Here is a 19,757-nt window from a genome sequence, read left to right as displayed (position 1 = left end):
CTGGTTCGGGGTGCTGGGTGCCCCCCTGGTCCTGCACACTGCCCTGGGGTGAATCCTTGATCAAGGCTGGTGGTCGGGGCTGAGTGTGGAGGGGCTGGCTGGGTGCTGGGGTGGGGGGGGGTACGGTGGGATTGGCAGTGGGGGCTGGAAGTGAGGGAGTTGGATCGGGTTGGGCCCCCTGAGACGTGGGTGAGTCCTTGTTCGGGTACCGCGGGGTGCTGTCCTGGGGCTGGTTTGGGCACTCCAGGGGCTGCAGCTCGGGGGCACCGCGGGACTCCAGGTTTGAGCTGCTCCAGGCTTCCCGGGCTCCCGGTTGGGGCTCGTCTGGGCACCTCGGGAATGCTGAATTTCGTCTGGTTTGGGCACTCTGAGGCTCGGGGTCGGCGCCTGGTACAGATACCCCGGGGCTCTGTTGTGGAGCTGCTCCGGCCACCTCGGGGCTCTGAATTTGGGCTGGTTTGGGCACCATAGAGTTCTGTATTGGGGCTGGTCCTGGGGCTCTGGTGCCGGGTGGTTGTCCCTGGGCGGTCCCGGGGCGGTCCCGGAGCGGTGCTGGGCGGTCCCGAGGTGGTCCGGGGCGGTGCTGGGCGGTCCCGGAGCGGTGCTGGGCGGTCCCAAGCCGGTCCCGGGCGGAGCGGGGCGGTCCCGAGGCGGTCCCGTGCCCGCCCTTATAGCGGCGTCGGCGGCGGATCCCGGTGCGGCGCGGCCGCCATGGATCTGCACATCCTGGAGCACCGGGTGCGGGTGCTGAGCCTGGCCCGCCGCGGGCTCTGGCTCTACACACACCCGCTGCTCAAGCTGCTCTTCCTGCCCCAGCGCTGCCGGTACCGGCCTTCCTACCTCCTCCTCCCCCGATGCCCGGCCTCGGGAGGCGGCGGCGGTTTTGGGATCACCGGCACCGATTTCTTCTTCTTCAGATGCAAGTTCTTCAGCCTGACGGAGACCCCCGAGGACTACACGGTCATGCTGGACGAGGAGGGCTTCAAAGGTACCGCGCGGTGGGCTCGGCGTCCCCCGCAGGCTGGGCTGGCACTGCGGGCACGAGCTGGGCACGTTCTCAGCCCCGCTCCTCGCCTGGGCCGCGGGGAGCGAGTCCCGGCTTGTAGCTCGGCTCCCTCGGGACGTGCCCGTCCCGTTCCCTCGGCGCCTGCGCCGGGGATGTACCGGCTTGCCCGGCCGGGGCTCTCCCGGCGTGGCTGCCCTCGCCCCGACAGCCCCTCCCGGGCACGGCCGCGTCCCCACCAGCTCGTGGGCCCAGGCTGTGACACGGTGGGGATGGTCTGCGGAGAGCCCGGTGCCAGCCCAAAGCCCAGGTGCTCCAGGCAGGGGGCAGGGACCACCCGGGATGCCTACAGGCAGCGCTCCAGGCTCTGCCAGCCCTCCTGCCATCATTCCTATGGCCACTGTCATCTGCTCGGTGAGGACCAACTGGTGCTTTAGCAGAGCAGGCCAAATCCTTGCCCAGCCAGACTGGCGGGGGTGAGCCCTTCCCGGCAGCAGGGACCAGACTTCGAGGTGTCCAGGGCAGGTTTGATCCCTTCCAAGCCAGTCCCCCTCCCCGGGAGGTGCCATTTGGTGACGTCCCCACCGCTGGTCACCCAGCCGTGCATCACCTTCACCACCCGCCCTGCCGGGGGTACCGGCCCAACAGGCTGGGCTGGAGGGTCCGGATCTGACCCAGCTTCCCACGCCCAAACCTTCCTGCCGGGGCCGCAGGAACCGGCCGCAGTGTCCCTTGGCTGTGCCCCAAGGAGGAAGGGTCAGTGCTCCGGCCACAGGCGCTCCCGGACGAGTCCGGCTCCCAGCTCCCTCTGCTCCGGGACGGGACCGTGGCCCGGGCTCTCCCCACTCCCCAGAGCCAGAGCTGTTCCCCACGTATTGTTTTATTTCGGGGCCTGCGGACAAATGTTCCTCAATCCCGAGGGGAGGGCGGGAAGTGCCGAACAATGGTCCTGTGAGCCGGCGGCCCCACTGCGCCCTGTGCACCCCCATGGCTGGGGGGCTGCCAGGGTCCCTCTGCTCTGGGGCTGGAGGGGACCCCCAGCAGAGAAGGGCTGCGCTCCCTCTTCCCCTGGGGATCAGGACTGAGCCCTGGGGTGGTGACAGGGGCCAGGGAGGTGCCCTCGCGCTCAGCCTCGCCCCGGGTGGTGTTGAAAAGCAATTAAGCGCTGAGTGCTGGGACAGGTCCCCATGTTCCCGCGGCCGTGTTCCCCCGCCTCTTCCCCAGCACTGGGCCCTGGGCCGGAGCCGAGGCTGTTCTGGCTCTTCCTGCACAGGAACAGGCGCTGGGAACACCCGCCGAGGCCCTGGATCCGGCCCTGCTCCAGCCCTGCCCCGAGCCACGGTTTGGGAATGGGATGCAGAGCCTGCCCCGTGATGGGATCCCTGCTGTGGGTGTCAGACCCTCCTGGGGTGACCTCCCCTCTGACACTGCTGGGATGAGTTTGGGGTCTCAGCTGGGCTGGGGCTCTGGGTGCCCACCCAAGGCCTGGGGGCTTGTGTGGTCTCCTGTGCACCTTTGCCGGGCAGGGGGAGCGGGTTGGAGACCCTTTGAGTGCCCACCCCCTCTCCTTCCTGGGAAGGGGTGCCCAGGGAGGAGGGGCTGCCTGGATGATTTCTGGGGTGTCCCAGCAGTGCCAGCCCCTCTCCTGGGCAGGAGGGTGGGAGCAAGGGGGACTGGGAGGCAGATAGAGGGGTCTCGAGGCAGGAAGGGAGCAGCTGACACGTGCCCACCCCACCAATACCAGCAGATTTTTGGGAAGCAGTCCTTGGCCCCGCCAGCCTGGGCTCTTCCCTACCTACCAGACTGGCACCAGGTGCTGGCACCACCAGAACAGCGGGGTTACTCTCCCCTTTTCTCCTCTGGTACTCACCATGACTCTCTTTGATCATCCCTGGTGCTGGATGCTGGGCTGGGGGCTCCTGGGGGGCAGGGGATGAGCTGGGCAACTCCAGGGCCCTGGTGGTGCCAGTTTAGGGGTGCAGTGCACCCCCACACCCCTTTTCACCCAGCCCAGGGTGCTACTGTGGGGAGGAGGGACACATCCTGGGTTTTGGGGGGGTTGTAGCCTTGAACCCCCTCATCCCTGTGACTGTCCCAGTGTGGAGTGGCTGAGCCCTGACTGGGGATGGGGCTGGTCTGTGTCCCCAAACCAGTGACCCCACACCTGGAACTGGTCCCATCCTGGCTCCACTCATCTCCCGAGGGACAGTGTGACAGCAGTGCTTGAGCTGGCACTGGCTCCGTGGCACAGACAGTGTCTGGCTGTGCCGAGCCTCAGGGAACTACGTGCCTCAGTGTCCCTTGTCCCTCGCAGAGCTGCCGCCCTCCGAGTTCATGCAGGTGGCAGATTCCACGTGGCTGGTGCTCAGTGTCGTCTCCAACGGGCGGGAACCCCCCGGCTGCCAGGCCACCGGTGTCACCAAGATCGCGCGCTCGGTCATCGCGCCGCTGGCCGAGCACCACGTCTCGGTGCTGATGCTCTCCACATACCAGACTGACTTCATCCTGGTGAGGGACAGGGACCATGGCACCTGGTCCCCCCCGGGGTGCTGGCTGTCCTGAGAACCCCGCTGTGCCTGTGGGAAGGGGGGGGCAGTCCAGGCCCTGATCCTGTGCCCCCCGGCAGGTGCGGGAGCGGGACCTGCCGGTGGTGATCCACACGCTGGCGGGGGAGTTCGACATCTACAGGGAGGAGAGCGGCGAGTGTGTCCCTGTCACCTGCGATGACGTGAGCAATGGCTTCCTCAAGCCCAAGCCGAGTGAGTGACACTGGGCCCTGCCCAGATGCCCCCCTACCCGTATCCTTGAGGGATGTTCAGGGCCACCCTGTCCCTGGGCCACCCTGTCCCTGGGCCATCCACTCCCCACCGAGATGCTCCAGCGCCCACTGGAGGTACCCACCTCCTTGGGGGACCCCCAGGGCCTCTCTGTCCCCGGAGCCACCCTGTCCCAGGGCCATCCAGTCGCTGCCAAGATGCTTCCTCTCTCACCAATAGTACCCACATCTTTAGGGAACCTCCAGGCCACCTGTCCCCAGGACCTGTCCCCGGCCCTGCTGAGGTGCTCCAGCTCCCACCAGTGGCACCTGCATATCTGGGGGACCTCCAGGGCTACCCTGTCCCTCAGGGCCACCTAGTCCTCCCCAAGATGCTCCAGCTCCCACCAGTGGTACCCACATCCTTGGGGGCCTCCTGGGCCACCTGAACCCCATCAAGGTGCTCCAGCTCCCACCAGTAGTACTTGTATCTTTGTGGGACCCCCAGGTCACCAAGTCCCCAGTGTCACTTGGTCCCTGCCAAGGTGCTCCAGCTCCCACTGGTGGTTCCCACATCCATAGGAGACCCGCAGGGCCGCCCAGTCCCCATGGAGATGCTGCAGCTCCCGCTGGTGATACCCACAACCTTGGGGACCCCGGGCCACCCCTCTGCTCCCTCAGGGACTCCACGTGGGTGCGGTGGCCACGGGGTGGCACTGTGGGACTGTCCCCGAGCTGCCCCAGGGCTGACGCGTGGCCGTTCCCCTCCCAGCCACCAGCCCCACTCTGCACCCGGTGCAGAGCCCCCAGACCCGCTTCTGTGTCCTGACGGTGGCCCCCGACACGCTGCCCGCCATCGCCACCATGCTCATCGACGTCCTCTTCTACTCCCACAGGTGGGTCCTGGGGAAGGGGACGTGGGGGTGGCCCCTTGCCCAGTGCCACCTGAACTGTGGTGACACATCCCACCTGTCGCTCCTGGTGGGTTTTCAGGCTCCGGGTGTATTTTCCGAACTGGTTTTGCCCTCCCAGGTGCTGCAGTCGTCTGGGTGCTTGGGGGTCCTGCTGCCACCACGGGGGGTAGGAGCCCCAAGGTGACAGAGGGGGCAAACCCACCATTGCTGTGAAGCGGGAGGGGGTGGGTTTGGAAGGTCAGTGGGAATGGTGCTGGGGTGAGGGGATGCTTCTGGCCAGGTCCCTTTTGTCCTTTGTGATGGGGTCCTTTCTGATGGCACTCAACTGCTCCAGAGTCATTGTGGCCTTTCAGGAATGCCCCAAAACCTGGTGTCACCTTGTCCTGCCTCATCCAGCACCTGCAAGCTGCAGACCCTGCAGGGACCACCTGCTCCTGTCCCCTCTCCTCTCACCCTGCAGCATCCCAACATGATACTCAAACACCCAGTGCCAGCACAAAGCCCTTCTCCTCCCCGTTTCGGGGGTTGTGACCCCTCCCTGTGCCTCTCCCCCTCTGCAGCCCCCCACGGGAGGCGGGTGCCAGCAGCCAGGACCTCGACTCCATCACCTTCTTCTCCTTCTCCCTCATCGAGGGCTACATCTCCATCGTGATGGATGCTGAGACCCAGAAGCGGTGGGTGCTGTCCCTGGGGCTGTCTGTCCCTCTATCCCTGGGTCTGGAGGCTCAGGGATTGGGGGTGACACACAGCCCCTCCTTTCTCAGGTTCCCCAGTGACCTGCTGCTGACCAGCTCCACGGGGGAGCTGTGGCGGATGGTGCGGATCGGGGGGCAGCCCCTCGGCTTCGGTGAGTGTGGCCATGGTGGCCGTGTCCCCTCTTGTGCCACCAGGGGCACTGCTGTCCCTGTACGTCCCCATGGCAGCGACCTGGGACCCCCTTTGCCCCCCTAGATGAGTGTGGCATCGTGGCGCAGATCGCGGAGCCGTTGGCGGCCGCTGACATCTCGGCCTATTACATCAGCACCTTCAACTTCGACCACGCCCTGGTGAGCCCCTGCCCCTCCCTGGGGACCCCCCACCAGCCCCGGGGAGTCCCCTGGGGCTGACACCCCCTGTGTCCCCCCCGGCAGGTCCCCGAGGAGGGCATCGCCGAGGTCATCCAGCTGCTGCAGCAGCGGCAGGACAGCGGCAGATAACGGCTGTCCCCAGGCCGGGTGGCCCAGTGCGGTGGCACGGTGGGATCCTCCCTCCTCCCCACCCCCTGCCACCCCCATATTCATTATTTTTCAATTTTAAGGCTCCCCCGGTGCGGGGCAGAGTCAGGTGCAGTGTCACTCCCTGCGTGCTGGGGATGTGGTGGCTTTGGGGACGTGGTGGCCTTGTGGCAGTGGGACGGTGTCCTGCAGGAGTGGGGTTAGTCCCCACGTGCCATCCTCTGCCTCCAACCCTGCCTGCGTGGGGTGGGGGTGCTCAGGGGGAGAGTGGGTGTCCCCAGGGACCTGCTGGTGGAGGGGACACAAGAGGGCAGTGATGTGCCACCGCAGTGCTAGAGGGGACAGCCTGGGGCTGAGGGGACGTGTCCTCATGCCCTGTGTGTCCCAAGTGGATGGGTGCCTCTGGACCAGCCCCATGGAGGGGTGAAGGCATCACAGCTCTAGGGATGCCCCTGGCACCCCAAAAATCTCCAAGGTGGCGGAGGGGGGGCTGTGGTTCACCCCCAACCCTGGCTGTCGCCTGTCATGAAGGGGTGACAGTGACCCCCCCCAGCTCCTCCCAAGTTGTATTTTCACATAGTTTTTAATAAGTCAATAAAATTTCTATTATTTTTATTTCTGTGTAGCCCTGGGGGGGTGTCTCAGAGCTGGTCTGTTTGGAGGTGGCAGGGGCTGGGATGGGACAGGGGGATATGGCCCTCCCTGTGCCCCACTGAGGTGACTGGGACGTGACCAGCTCCCCTACCACATATTTTGGGTGAAAAAAGGGGTGAAGGCTGCAGCCCCCAGCAAATCAGTGGCCCTGGGGAAACTGAGGCATGGGGCCCACCCCACATTCCTGCCCTCCCCCTGCCCCAGACTGGGTCCAACTGGGGGAAACTGAGGCACGAACTTGACCTCAGGCCTGGGGATGTCCCTGTCATGCCATCCCTGTGTCCCCATGTCCTCCTGCCTTGCTGGCAGCACAGCACCCTGTGGCAAAGTGGGGTGCAGAGGGTTGGGGCTGTGCCCTCCTGCTGCAGCCATGTGGGTGCCCCCCAGCCCAGGGTGTGCCCGGTCATGAAGCAAGGCCCAGCACGAGCGTGGTGGAAACCTCTTCCCCCGGGCTCTGCTCCCATCCTGTGCCCAAAATCTGTTCCCCGCTCTCCCATGTTCTGAGCAGGACCGTGCCCGGGCCCTGACACGTCCTGCCCACGTCAGCCCCACACACTTCCAGCCACCAGCTTCCTGCCCCCTCTCTCTTTCCTGTCTCGCTCCCTTCTCCGAGTCATGGGACGCTGCTGACGTGTGCCCGGGAGATGAAGAAATTGCCGCCGGCCCATGCGGTCACTGGCACTATTTTTGTTCCCGTTGGGTGTTGCACAGTCCTGGGCCCAAGAGCGATGGCCACCACTGTGTTGTCCGGCCAGCCCAGCTGGGGGTGATGCTGCCAGGACCACCCATGGCCGTGGGGCAGCTGAGGGTGGGGCAGCTCAGCCCACCTGGTCCTGATCGCCTGGGCAGGGTGTCCGGGGGTCCTGCCCGGGCAGGGAACATGGGAGAGCCCGTGAGGTCAGGGAGGGAGGGAGGGATGGATGGATGGGAGACAGGGATGTTCCTCTGGGTGAATGGATGGGCAGATGGAGGGATGGACAGATAGATGTATGAATGGGCAGATGGATGGATGGGCAGGTGTATGGATGAGTGACGATGTATGGATGGTTGGTTCATCATATGGAAGATGAATATACACGTTAATGGATAGGTGAAGAACAGGTGGAGGAATTTATGGGTAGGTGGAAAAGCAGGTGGGTGGATGTGTGCACAGATAGATGGGTGGTCTATGGATGGATGGATGGATGGATGATTCAGGTGGAGGGGTAGGTGGACAGGTGGAGGGATGTGTGGATGGATGGACAGGTGGACATGTGGACTGCTGGCTAACAGCCTGTCTAGGCAAACTGAAGGATGGACAAACTACTTCAAACAGAGTGAGCAGGATGCCCCAGGTACAGCCCTGCCTGCCCCTGCAGCTGCCACCTCTGCCAGGGGATGCCCCGAGGAGGAGGAGGGGGAAGCCCCTGGTGGAGGAAGCAGCCCCTGCAGGTCATGGGGGAAATTTTGGGAAAAGAAAACACTTATTCTGGAAGTGAGTCACCGCCATGTTCTTCCCCCTGGGAGGAGATGTTGTTTCTGGGTTGTTTCTGCGCCGTCACCAAACCTTCCAAATGTGCAAATTCAGTGCAGGGCGGCTCCGAGGGTCACCAAAACCAAAGGGATTGCGACACACCTGGAAATGCTGATCAACGAGATTCCTTTTGATGAGGTGGGAAAAGCCCCTGACAGTGCCATCTGCTGGGAAAGGGGAGCTGAGGGGACAAGGGGACTCGCCCTGGGTGCTGCCGGTGGTGCCGAGGCTATGTCGATCCCCGGGCAGTGCCAGGGGCTGTGTGAGCCGGGCTCCCCCAGGCAGTGCCAGGGGCTGTGTGAGCCGGGCTCCCCCGGGCAGTGTTGCACAAGCCCGAGGGCAGCGCTGCCCGACTCGGCTTCCGCTGCCCTGGGCCCTGTGCCTTGGGCAACACCCAGCGGGTCCCCACTCAGCATTCCTGTGGGTGCTGCCGGGCACAGGGGCTGAGCCCGGTGTCCCCGGCCTGATCAGCACCCAAGTTTGTCACCCTGAGTGGTGGGTGGCTGTGAGCAGCTGGATGGAGCATTCTCTGGAGCACTGCTGAGCTGACAGGCCTCAGCCATGCCGGGATGCCCCATATGTCCTGTGCTTCCACCTCCCTTCTTCCCAGGACAGATTTTTGGCTCCCACAGTTGGATTTGGGATGTGAAAGCCCCTGTGGTGGCACATGGCTGACATCCCTGTCCCCGGTGCCCCTGCCCTCTTTTGCATTGGGGTTTCGGGGCAGACAGGGCTGGTTTCAGTTCAACCCTTTGGGTGCCGAGCGGTGACATCAGGGTGACTCAAAACGCCCCTTTTCCAAGAAACCAGGACACGGGGGCCCAGCGGCGCCACATCTGGGATGAGCAATGGGACTGCAGACTCCCAGGCTGGACCTACCAGGACTCCCTCGAGGAACTGATTCGAAGAACATCCCATTGCCCGCCTGGCATCATTTCCTCCCGCCGGGCGCTCACCCCGCTCATTGGCCCCCAGGGCACGGCTCTACTTCTCGCTGCCTTTCCGTTGGGTCCCTGGGCGGTGGGGGCCACCAGCTGCGCTTTAAAAGCCGAGCTTCCCCCTCCCCGAGCAGTTAAGGAAGTCGCTCTCGCCGGCGAAACACCCGCCCCGGCCATGCGGTGTGACCGGCGGCCCTGGGGTGTGCTGGCAGGTAGGTGTGTGCCCGTGTGCCACAGCCGCCCCTCGCTGGTGCCTGGCTGTGCCAACCCGGCTGGGGGCCGCGGGAGGGAGTGTGGAGTGGGGCCCGCTGGCGGTCGGCTTGCTGTGGCAGGCGGCACCGAGGCTGTGCCGCGGCAGTGTCACCTCCCGCGGGCACTGGCGGGGGACGGGGACATTCCCCGCGGTGGCACGGGGATGAGCAGCCTGGGGAAGAGGGGATGCTGGCAGGGGACATGTTTGGGGGCAGTTTGGGGACCGATGGCAGAGGGTCAGGGGTCAGCTTGCCCAAAACCTTCAGCCCTCCCAGCGCGGCAGGGACAGATGCTGTGTGCCAGCCCAGCGCCATACCCAAAGCCACCGCTGGCACGTGGGTGACAGTGGGGCTGGGACAGTGACTGGCCAGAGCAGGGGGGCTGGATCCAGAGTGTCACTGCTGTCCCCTCTGTCGTGGTGATTCACACTGGCAGGGGCAGCTGCTGGAGCAGCTGCTGTGGTTGGGCTGCACATCCTGGCTGCTCCACGGCACCTCCACCATCCTCATCCTCCTCCCCACTGGGCCCCCATCAGATTTTTGGCGCAGGGATTGGGTCACCCCTGCAGCAGGGATGGGATGTCAGTGTATGCACCTGGCACGAAGCATTCTTGCCTCCAGGCCTGGTGCCAGGTGATGGGCACAGGGGCTGAGCTGTCTCTGTGGCACGGGGGGACAGTGAGCTCGTGCCTCTCTGGTGCAGAGAAGGGGCTGCAACCCTGCTCCCAGTGATGCCCCAGTGACCCCCATCTCCCTCCTCTTCCTCCCCAGCTGTCACCAAAGGGCTCCTCATCCTCTGGGTGGTGCCAGGACAGGGAGGGAGGCCCCTGAAAGCCCCCACGGTGCAGCAGACCCAGGCACTGGTGAAGCTCATGGCCGAGGACGCGCAGGAGCTCTTCACCTTCTACGTGAGTGCCCTTCCCCAGGGTGAGGGGTCACACCTGTCCCCTCTGCAGGGGGACACGGGGTTGGTGGGGGTGGTCCCTGTGCTGCTCCCATCCCACATCCCTGATCATCCTCTCCCATCCCTGAGCAGGAGGTTGACCAGCAGCTGGCCATCCACAGCATCTGCCGCACCAACACGCCTCCCCAGTGGCTGCAGCGACCGGTGAAGGGGCCCTGTGGGCTCAGGAGGCTGTGGGAGCCCATGGTCCACATGGACCAGGCACTGCAGGACATGATCCGGCACCAGCGTGACCTCAGACCCCCCGGTGCCGAAATCTTTCGCCGCCTGAACAACACCCGCCGGCACGTGCGGGGGCTCCTCAACAACCTGGCCGGGCTCTTCCCCGCCCTCAGCCCCCACCACCAGCCCCCTCCCAGCCCCAAGGAACACACCAACATCTTCAAGCAGAAGCTGCAGGGGTGCCAGATCCTCTGGAGCTACGCCCGTTTCATGGCCGACTACAGCGCCCAGCTGGAGACCAGGAGCGGCCGGACGTGCCGGGAGAAGCGGAGATCCCAGCGGGGCTCACGGATACCTGCGCGCTCCTAGGGCTGCCCCACCGGCACTGGACTTGTCCTTGTCTGCATCTCCATCATCTCCATCACATCTCATCCCATCCCAACCCCATCCCGGCATGGAGATGCCTCGGCTGGCCGGGATGCACCGCAGAGCCCCTCTCATCTCACTGTGGAGCGAAGACACGAGTGCACCCAGAGCATCTCTGGTCACTTTGCATTGCCATGGGGACCCTGCTGTCCCCGTGCCACCCTTCGGCTGCAGGACAGCCCTGCTCTGCTCCTCCCAGCTCCCCCACATCTTGACCCTGGAGCCGGGTGTCCCCCGGGTGCCCAGCCATCCCCTGGCACTGAGCCCTGCCGGATTTTCCAGTGATTCAATGGGTCGGGTGACCTGGCCTGACTAAGAGCCACCCGGCCTAAGAAGAGCGCTGCTGCCACCAGGGAGTGTCACCAGTGTTGTCACCCCCTGCCTGCCCTGCACCAGATCTGCTGGCCCCAGAGAGCAGCTGGGAGAGGAATCCTGTGAGCTTGGTGTTCTTCTGAGCGTGGTGTCCCTCTGAGCTCGATGTCCTTCTGAATTTGGTGTCCCTGTAAGCTCACTGTCCCTCTGAGCTCAGTGTCCCTCTGAGCTTGATATCCCCACAAGTTTGGTGTCCCTGTGAGCTCAGTGTCCTGCACACTTGGTGTCCCTTTGTGCTTGGTGTCCCTACAAGCTCAGTGTCCCTTTGCACATCCCTGTCCTCATCCCTGCACACTGAGTGTCCCCAAGCCCTCATTGTCTCTGTGCTCGGTGTCCCTGTGCTCACTCTTGCACACTTGGTGCTCCCACACTCTCAGCATCCCTGTCCCCTCAGTGTCCCCCCCAGGCTGTGCCACCACAGCCCTGACTGTGCCGGGCAGGGACTCGGCTCTGGCCACCGCACTGTGACGGTGGGTGGCAGCACCCACCCCCTGCCCCCTAATTTATACATTAATATTTGTGTGTTTATGGTATTTATTGAATCCCAGAGTTAATTTAATGCATCCCTGTAGTGGGGTAAAATATTTAAAGGACATTTGTAATATATAAATATCTATTTTTGTGATAATTTTTGTACGGTGTTAAACTATGGATGTCACAAGGTTTTATTTATGAATATTGATATTTTTGGTACTTTGAGAAGGGTGGTGCCCGCTGCTCACGTGGCACCTCCTTATTTTTGTACAATGGCAGAAGGAAATAAAGTGCTGACCTCGGCCTGTCGGCCGCTGAGACGTCGTGTCCTTGTGTCCCTGTGTCCCTGTGTCCCTCTGTCTGTCCCGGGGGCTGTGGGCAGAGAGGGGCTGTATTTTGGTGGCAAGGCTGTGCCTGTTGTCCTCACCAGGGCACATGGGGTGTGACATGGGGTGGCACTTGGCACACAATATGGCATAGTGGGGGATGTGGCACCCGGGATGAGGGACAGCACGGTGTGGTGAGTGGCACGGCACAGGACGTGGCATATTGGCACACGATGGGACGTGGTCCATGGAATGGCACAGGACATGGTACTGCATGTCACAGCATGGCCCACAGCGTGGCACAGAACATGGCACACGATGGGATGCGGCCCATGGCACAGCACAGAATGTGGCACATCGTGGCATGGCACCTGTCACAGCAGAGGATGTGGCACACAATGGCACGTGTCCCATGGCACAGAACATGGCACATCAAGACATGGCACATCAAGACATGGCACATCCAGACATGGCACAGGATGTGGCACATTGGGCCGTGTGGCACGTGGCACAGGATGTGGTGTGTGGTATGTGATGGGATGTGGTCCATGGCATGGCACAGGACATGTCACAGGACATGGCACATGATGGGATGTGGTCCATGGCATGGCACAGGACATGGCACAATGGCATGTGGCATAGGATGTGGCAGATGTGGCACACATTGTGTGACATGGCAAGGTGTGGTGTCCCATGGCATGGCCTGGCGTTGCCAGGCGTGTGCCGTGCCATGGTGTGGCACACACCCCATGGCACACACAGCCCTCTGTGACAGCCCCCTGGCACAGTCTGGGCCGTTGCCACAGCCACTCCAACTCAGTGTCCCTGCAGTGTGACCAGGGCCACCGTGGGGACCAGGCCACCCGCTGCCACCAGTCCCGCTGAGTCAAAAATCCTAAGACCAGGTCATGTGTCCCCATGGAGTCACTCGTTCCCTGTGTGCCGTGTGCCGGTGCCTGCCTGGCTGTGCCGTGGGCACCCTGCCTGAGTCAGTCACAGCTACATCGCCACCGGGACGGCCACCACCGCCCTGGCACCTGGGGACACTCCTGGTGGGGACAATGTCACCATGAAGCAGCCCGGGCTGGCCTGGTGTGCTGTGGGTGACCGTGACAGTGACCGTGACAGTGACCGTGACTGTGCCACCACCGAGCCACCCACCCAGCTCCAGAGGGGCTGTGGAGGGGAGGGCACAGGTACGTGACCCCCCGGGAGCGCGTGAAGGGGTGGGTGACACCCTGGGCTGGGTGACACCCTGGGCCGAGTGTCACCAGAGGGACACCAGCTCTGTCGGGTCCTCATGGGGCTCCCAGGGCAACCCAGTGCCCACCCGTGGGAAAAGCCACCCCATGGTGGGGACATTGCTTGGCCACAGTCCCCAAGGAGCAGCTCACACTGTCACAGCCACAGGGTCCCCAAACACGGCAGGGTGGGAAGCAGCACAGTGTCTGCCTGGGGGTGACGTGTGGGGTGGCACCGGTGAGGTGGCACCAGGGATGGAGTGGGACTGGTAGAGTGGCACTGGTGGGGTGATACCTGTGGGGTGACAGTTGTAGGGTGGCACCAGTGGGGCACAGGGGCAGGGGCGAGGCAGCCCTGGGCAGGGAACCATCGTGAGTCAAAGGGGAATTCGGTCCCCACCGTTGGGCAGGTCCGGATTTCCCCAGGACAGGGGCACCTGCCTTACTCATCCCTTCGTCACCACCCCCCGGCAGGGCCCCCCCAAGACACCCCCAGCCCCAGCACAGCCTCATCCCCACACCTGTGGGACCCCCAGGGGCTCCGGTGACCCTGGAACCTGGGTGTCCTCCCCCTGCACTTGGAGAGCAAGGAGTGGGATCCTGAGGGGACCCTGAGGGACTGTGGGATGGGGATGGGGCACGGGGGGCAATTATGGGGTGGGGCAGTTCTGGGATGGGGCTGAGGCAGTTCTGGGAGGGACTGGAGAAGCGGGGGTGGGATGGGGCAGGACGGGAGGAGACAGCCGTGGGCTGGGGAGAGGAGAGGTCTGGGATGGGGACGGGGCAGGGTGGCAGCGCCGGAGCAGGGATGGGATGGGAATGGGGCAGTTCTGGGTGGGGATGGGGCAGAGGGGGCAATTATGGGATGGGGAGAGGCCAGTTCTGGGCTGGGGCAGCAGGGGGCAGCACGGGGACAGGGATAGGGACAGGGATGGGGACAGGGATGGGGACAGGGATAGGGACAGGGATGGGGACAGGGATGGGGACAGGGATGGGGACAGGAATGGGGACAGGGATGGGGCGTGGGGGCAGCACAGGGACAGTGATGAGAGGACAGCATGGGGACAGGGACGGGGACAGAGACGGGAACACGGATGGGACGGAGGGGCCGCACGGGGACAGGGAAAGGGATGGGAGTGTCTGGGATGGAGCTGGGGACAGTTACGGACGGGACGCGGCGGAGGGGACAGCTCGGAGTGGGGCAGAGCAGCAGCACGGCAGCGGTGGCCTTGGAACAGCCCGGGTTTGTGCCCGTGTCCCTGGGCAGGCTGGCGGTGGGGATGGCGGGGACAGCGGGCACAGCTGCCTCCTGCCCGACCTGTCCCCAGCTCCTCCTGGGGTCCCCAGTCCCCGCAGGTCCCCGGTCCCGCAGCCCCCTCTGACGGGGAGGGCTGTCGGTTCCCAACCCCTCACCCTGCACCCTTCAACCCCTTCCCGCTCCCTCCTCGGGGCACGCTGGGACCCCCCCATATCATCATCTCGTCACGCTCCTGCTGCCCGTGTCCATGGGGCATCGACACGGGATCCATGCGGGGATATTCCTGCTACCAAAGGGATTGGGAAAGGGGATTTTCCTGGGCATCATCTCCTATCCTGGCAGTTCCCAACCCCAGCATCTCCCACCTCGTCGTCATCTCCCAACCCCAACATCTCCCATCCCTTCTGGACCAGGAATTTGGGTTTTCCCACGGGAGCATCGCTCCCTGCAGAGGTCCAGTATCTCCCCATGGGTGGGTTTGTCTTTGTTCCTAGAGAAAGCCCATCCTTTAATCCCAATACTTTTGCCCAAAGGGATGAGCCACCAGCAGGCTTGGGGACATTGGTGCCACCGTGTCCATCCCACTATGATCAGGGTCCCTCACCCCTCGGGGAACCCCCCCTTCACCTCCCTGCACCTTTCACCCTCCCACACTTCCCCCAAACATTTCTAGCACCCTAGAAAATCGATTATAAATGGGACCCCAAAGCCCAGCTCAGCTCCAGCCTGGCTGAGTTGCTCCTGAGAAATTCAGGAAAAGGGCAAATCCTGCCCACAACCCCCACCCCAGGGCGTTCCCCAGTGCTATTAATTAACTGTTATTAATTCCTCAGTTAATTAAATGCCTCAGGCCATCAGATGTCCATCAATATGTGATGTGCTGCTCCCCAGACCCCAATAAAACTGGGTTGAGGCTGTGGGGGGGGGGGGGTGATGGGGCTCATCCTCCCCATCCTTTGCAGCCCCCAGCCCCATTCCTGACATCCCAGTAAGGCCAGACTGGGCTAAACTGGGCTTTGCTTGCTGAGGCATCGATGCCATCGGCAAACCAGGCTGGTTCTTGCCTGGGGAAACTGAGGCAGCAGCAGACATGGACCACCAAGCACAGGGGGGTCTCTGTGTCCCCCCTCACCGTGTCCCCCCCTCCACAGGGGGACAGCCGGGGTCGTGGTGGCTCTTGCATCACCGTTCCTTGACTGTCACCGTCGGGTTCACCTGCCAGGGCACAAACTTGCTAAACCTGATTAAAGTTTCAGCTCGGCCCGGGTGAGAAAAAAGTATGGAGAGGGACAAAAAAATCCATTTAACCTGTTTTTCACTCAAATCGGGGAGCGGACAGACCTGCAGTGTCCTGATCCCGTGGGAAACCCAGGAAAGGACGACCCAGTACCCTCCTGTCTGCACCAGCACCCTTCTGCCCGCACCCGGCACCCTCCTGTCCACTCCAGACAGGGGCCAGCCCCGCCGAGGGAAGGGTTAACCCTGGGGGGCCGGTCCAGCCTCTCCCCCTGGGTGGGTTTGTCCTTTTTCCTCCAGAAAACCCACCCTTTACTTATAATATTTTTGCCCAAAGGGATGAGCCACCGGCGGGCTGGGGGACACCAGTGCCCACCGTGACTGAGGGGTGTGGGACCCCACCACCAACTTCCCGCATCTTTCATCCCTTTAAAACCCCCCAAAAACCCCAAATCAGACTTTTTTCCCTCCTTTATTTTCCTGCCTGCTCCGCAGGCAGCGGGGAAGCCCCGGCCGGGGAGGGGGTGAAAGTGTTTGTGGCTCCGTGATTGACGGCACCGCTCGCCCTCGACACCCCCAAACCCCACGTGCGGCCGCTCTCCTCCCCTGGGGGGGCTTTAATTCAACTTTCCCTTCCCACTCACTTCCCCAGCACCTCCCCGAGCCCGCGCATGAAACGAAAAAAAAACCGCACAAAACCGGGTGAATCAACTTTATTTCTAAGAATCATTCAGGATTTCCAAGCCCGCGATTGCTTTCCAGTTTCAATAGAAGTAACGATAGCGGTGCTTCAACCCCCCCGCGTCTCCCCCCTCCCCTCTTCTTACAACACAGGCTGGCTGTCGGACCGGTATATAAACCCCGAGAAGTCCCCCAGTATGAACATGAATTTCTGAAAACTTCCTCTGCCAACACCAATCCCTATTAAGTCGCTCCCGGGACGCGGCTCACAATGAAGTTCATGCCGGCAGGTAAAAAAAAAAAAAATCAACTTTGAGGATATTATTTCCCCTTCTCCCCCTTCTTTTTTCCTTCCCCTCCCCTCCTTTTCCCGATGATGCTCGGGTGCAGGCGGGTCCCGGTTGGATGCCACCGCTGGAGCTGGAGCGAGGGCTCCCGCCGCGCTGCGTTCCCCCTCGGGATGAGCATCTCTGGGAATTGGCAGCGGGAACGAAGCGCGGCGCTGGCGCGGTGCAGCCAACATCTGGACACTTATATAACTGGAAATGCTTCCAAGAAAAAAAAAATCTCAAGGAGGGGGGGGAAACTTTTTTCTTTTAATGGCTTTTTTGTACTTTTAAATACTTTCTCCCCCCTCCTGCTTTTCCTCCTTCTGCGTCTCCTGATGCCGTGTCGGGAGCGCTGGAGGGATGAGGAGGCTGCCAAGTGCAGGAGGGGGAGTTGGAGGGAGCAGCCCCCACCCCAGCGGCAGTGCTGGGGGGTCCCAGGGCCCCTGGCACACGTGGGTGCCGAGCCTCGCCCTGCCCAGTTGTGAGAGGGGGAGAAGCAGCAGCCGGGGGGGGGAAGCAGCGAGAGGGGCTTGCGGCGGGGTCAGGGAATCTGCATCCCGTGGGAACACTCAGGGCCCCGGGGGCGCGGGGAGGAAGGGTCCCCCCCGTCCCGTGCAGGAGGGGAGCGGCGGCGGGTCAGGGATCGCAACACGCCCAGGTAAGTCCTTTCCCACCTGGGCAGAGTAAATAAATCGAGGCTTGGATTACCCGGCACCGGCGGCACGTCGGAGGCGCTGACAAGTGCGGGCAGCTCCTGCTCTCGGCACTGCCCGGGGCCTCGCCTGGCAGCACCCCCGGGGCGGGCACGGGACCCCCGCCCCGACGGGGCCCTGCCGGTGGCATCCTGGTCACCCAGCAGCCGGGATCCCCCCGGGCCGCCCTGCCCCGAGGGTGCCCAGCGCAGTGGCAGCGCTTCGGAAGCGTCTCGGCCTTCCCGAGCAGGGATCCCGGTTTGGGGGAGCGAGTCCCAGGGGATGAGGGCTCGGAGCGCCCCGCTCTCAGGAGGGGGACGCCGGGGCGACCCAGCTGCCGGTGGCTCAAGAGTCCCCTTGTTCCGCGTCCAGGGATTTCCTGGCTGGAGTCTCTGGCAGCTGCGTCGTCTCTCCCCAGGGCTCCTCGGCGCTGCGCCCACTTCGCAGACGGGGAAACTGAGGCAGGCGGTGGGGCCGGAGGCGGGAGCGAGGGAGGGAGGGCACGCCGAAGGCAGGTTTCCTTGCGGGCGCCCCGCTGAGTCAGCCCGGCCGGGGTGGGGCCTTGCTCCCGCAGCGCCCGGACCAGGATAACGGAGGAAAAAGCGCTTTGCATATTTGATTAAACCCGGCAGGTCGCCACCGGGCCGGTTGCGAAATGTGGGAATGCTGCGGGGCCCCCCGCCCGGAAGGGAGGCGGGGGAGCGCCTGCCGGGGGGCAGGTGAGGGGGACGGGAGTGGGACGGGAACTTCGGCACGGCCGGGATGGAAAAATGGGGCGTCTGAGGGCTGCCGGCTGAGCTGGACCCACACCCGAGAGGGATGGTTCCCCACGGCTCCATGTCTTCGGGTGCCTGGAACTGGGGTCATCCTTGGTGGATGTTCTGCGACGTGGTCTCCGTGGGCCACCACCGTCCCGTCTCGGTGCCCACCGTGACAGTGGCCTCTCTTCCTGAACAGGTGTCGTGCCCTTCATGGCCCTGCTCCTGCTGCAGCGGCGGCCGGTGGCCGGACGGGCACTGCTGGTCACCGGCTCCAACTGCCCCGGCCACGGCTTGTGCCGCTCCAACGTGCAGGAGCAGACCCGCAGGCAGGTCGCGCTGCTCAACGCCACCGCCCAGGACCTCTTCAGCCTCTACGTAAGTGACGCTCGGGGCCACAGGGGAGCTCAGGGGAGTCTGATCCACAGGTGCATGGAGGGGGAGGGCTGGGGACACGGTGGGGACGGTGGCAAGAGGTGGTCAGGAGGGACGCAGGGGACACGGGGTGACGCTCGCCTCTCCCCCCAGCTGAAGTGCCAGGGAGAGCCGTTCAGCAGCGAGAGCGACAAGCTCTGCAACCCCACCGGCATCTTCTTCCCCGCTTTCCGTGTCAACCGGACGAGTGAGAGGAAGGAGGTGATGGTGGCCATGTACAAGCTCTTCGCCTTCCTCAACGCCTCGCTGGGGAACATCACGCGCGACCAGGAGGAGCTCAACCCCACGGCCAAGGAGCTCCTCGACCGGCTTCACAACACCACCAAGACCACCCGGGGCCTCATCTCCAACCTCACCTGCCTCCTCTGCAAGAACTACAACATCTTCCAGGTGGACGTCAGGTACGGGGAGAGCTCCAAGGGCAAGAGCGCCTTCAAGAAGAAGCAGCAGGGCTGCCAGGTGCTCAGGAAGTACGTGCAGGTCATCGGCCAGGCAGCACGTGTCCTCCTACCTCATCTCAGCCCCTCATGAGCGCCCGCCCCGGCTCCGCTGCTTCTCCACTGCCGGCGGCCCCCGCCGCTGCCTCCCCAACTCCCGCCTTCCTATTTATTAGGTGATGGACCCTGCGCTGGCCCCATCCGCCCTCTGGTAATTTATTGCCCCTTGAGGGGGTGAACATTGCAGGCCGGAGTGTCCCGGGTGGAGCAGGGCCGGGGCCGGCATCCAGCGGGACGAGGCAGCACATCCCCGAGGTGGTGCCGGGGCATGGGCTGGTCCCGGGATGTGCCTCAGCCATCCCTGTGCTCCCACGGGGTGTGGGGAGCTGTGGGAGCTGTGGGAAGCTGTGGGGAGCTGTGGGGGCTGGCGGCAGGGCTGGACTCTGTCCCCCACGGACGGTCCCCATCACGGAGAGCAGCCTGACAGACACCCTCAAGCACCGTCCAAAAGCTTCCACTTCCCTGGAGAAAGGATTGTGAGGAAGGACACCGTGGTGCAGCGGCTGGCAGGGACGTGGGGACATGGGGACACACTCCCCCTGCACATTTTAAGGCCCTGCAAGGAGCCGAACTGGGGGTACTTTGGTGGCTGTGGTGGCTGGGGCTGGGTCCCACCATCCGGGACAAGGCCACCCCCGGGGGACAGAGCGGGCAGTCTGTGGAG

At 63.8% G+C, this 19,757-nt stretch overlaps 2 protein-coding genes across 2 annotated transcripts; both read left to right on the top strand.

Moving 5' to 3' along the window:
• The first annotated feature begins 664 nt into the window (after nucleotides 1–664).
• CASTOR1 (cytosolic arginine sensor for mTORC1 subunit 1) lies at nucleotides 665–6,501 on the top strand. Its single transcript, XM_027706463.1, has 9 exons — nucleotides 665–824; nucleotides 918–988; nucleotides 3,318–3,511; nucleotides 3,630–3,762; nucleotides 4,531–4,654; nucleotides 5,233–5,346; nucleotides 5,437–5,519; nucleotides 5,624–5,718; nucleotides 5,803–6,501. The coding sequence occupies exons 1-9, from the start codon at nucleotides 712–714 to the stop codon at nucleotides 5,866–5,868; spliced, it is 993 nt and encodes a 330-aa protein (XP_027562264.1). The 5' UTR covers nucleotides 665–711; the 3' UTR covers nucleotides 5,869–6,501.
• An 11,557-nt stretch (nucleotides 6,502–18,058) lies between these two features.
• Nucleotides 18,059–19,127, top strand: LIF (LIF, interleukin 6 family cytokine). Its single transcript, XM_027706464.1, has 3 exons — nucleotides 18,059–18,122; nucleotides 18,361–18,539; nucleotides 18,690–19,127. The coding sequence occupies exons 1-3, from the start codon at nucleotides 18,059–18,061 to the stop codon at nucleotides 19,125–19,127; spliced, it is 681 nt and encodes a 226-aa protein (XP_027562265.1).
• Nucleotides 19,128–19,757: the final 630 nt, after the last annotated feature.

This window comes from Neopelma chrysocephalum, unplaced genomic scaffold, assembly GCF_003984885.1.
Source record: "Neopelma chrysocephalum unplaced genomic scaffold, ASM398488v2 Primary Assembly neopelma1_376, whole genome shotgun sequence".
Taxonomy (NCBI): Eukaryota; Metazoa; Chordata; class Aves; order Passeriformes; family Pipridae; genus Neopelma; species Neopelma chrysocephalum.
This window is presented reverse-complemented; position numbering and strand designations above follow the sequence as displayed.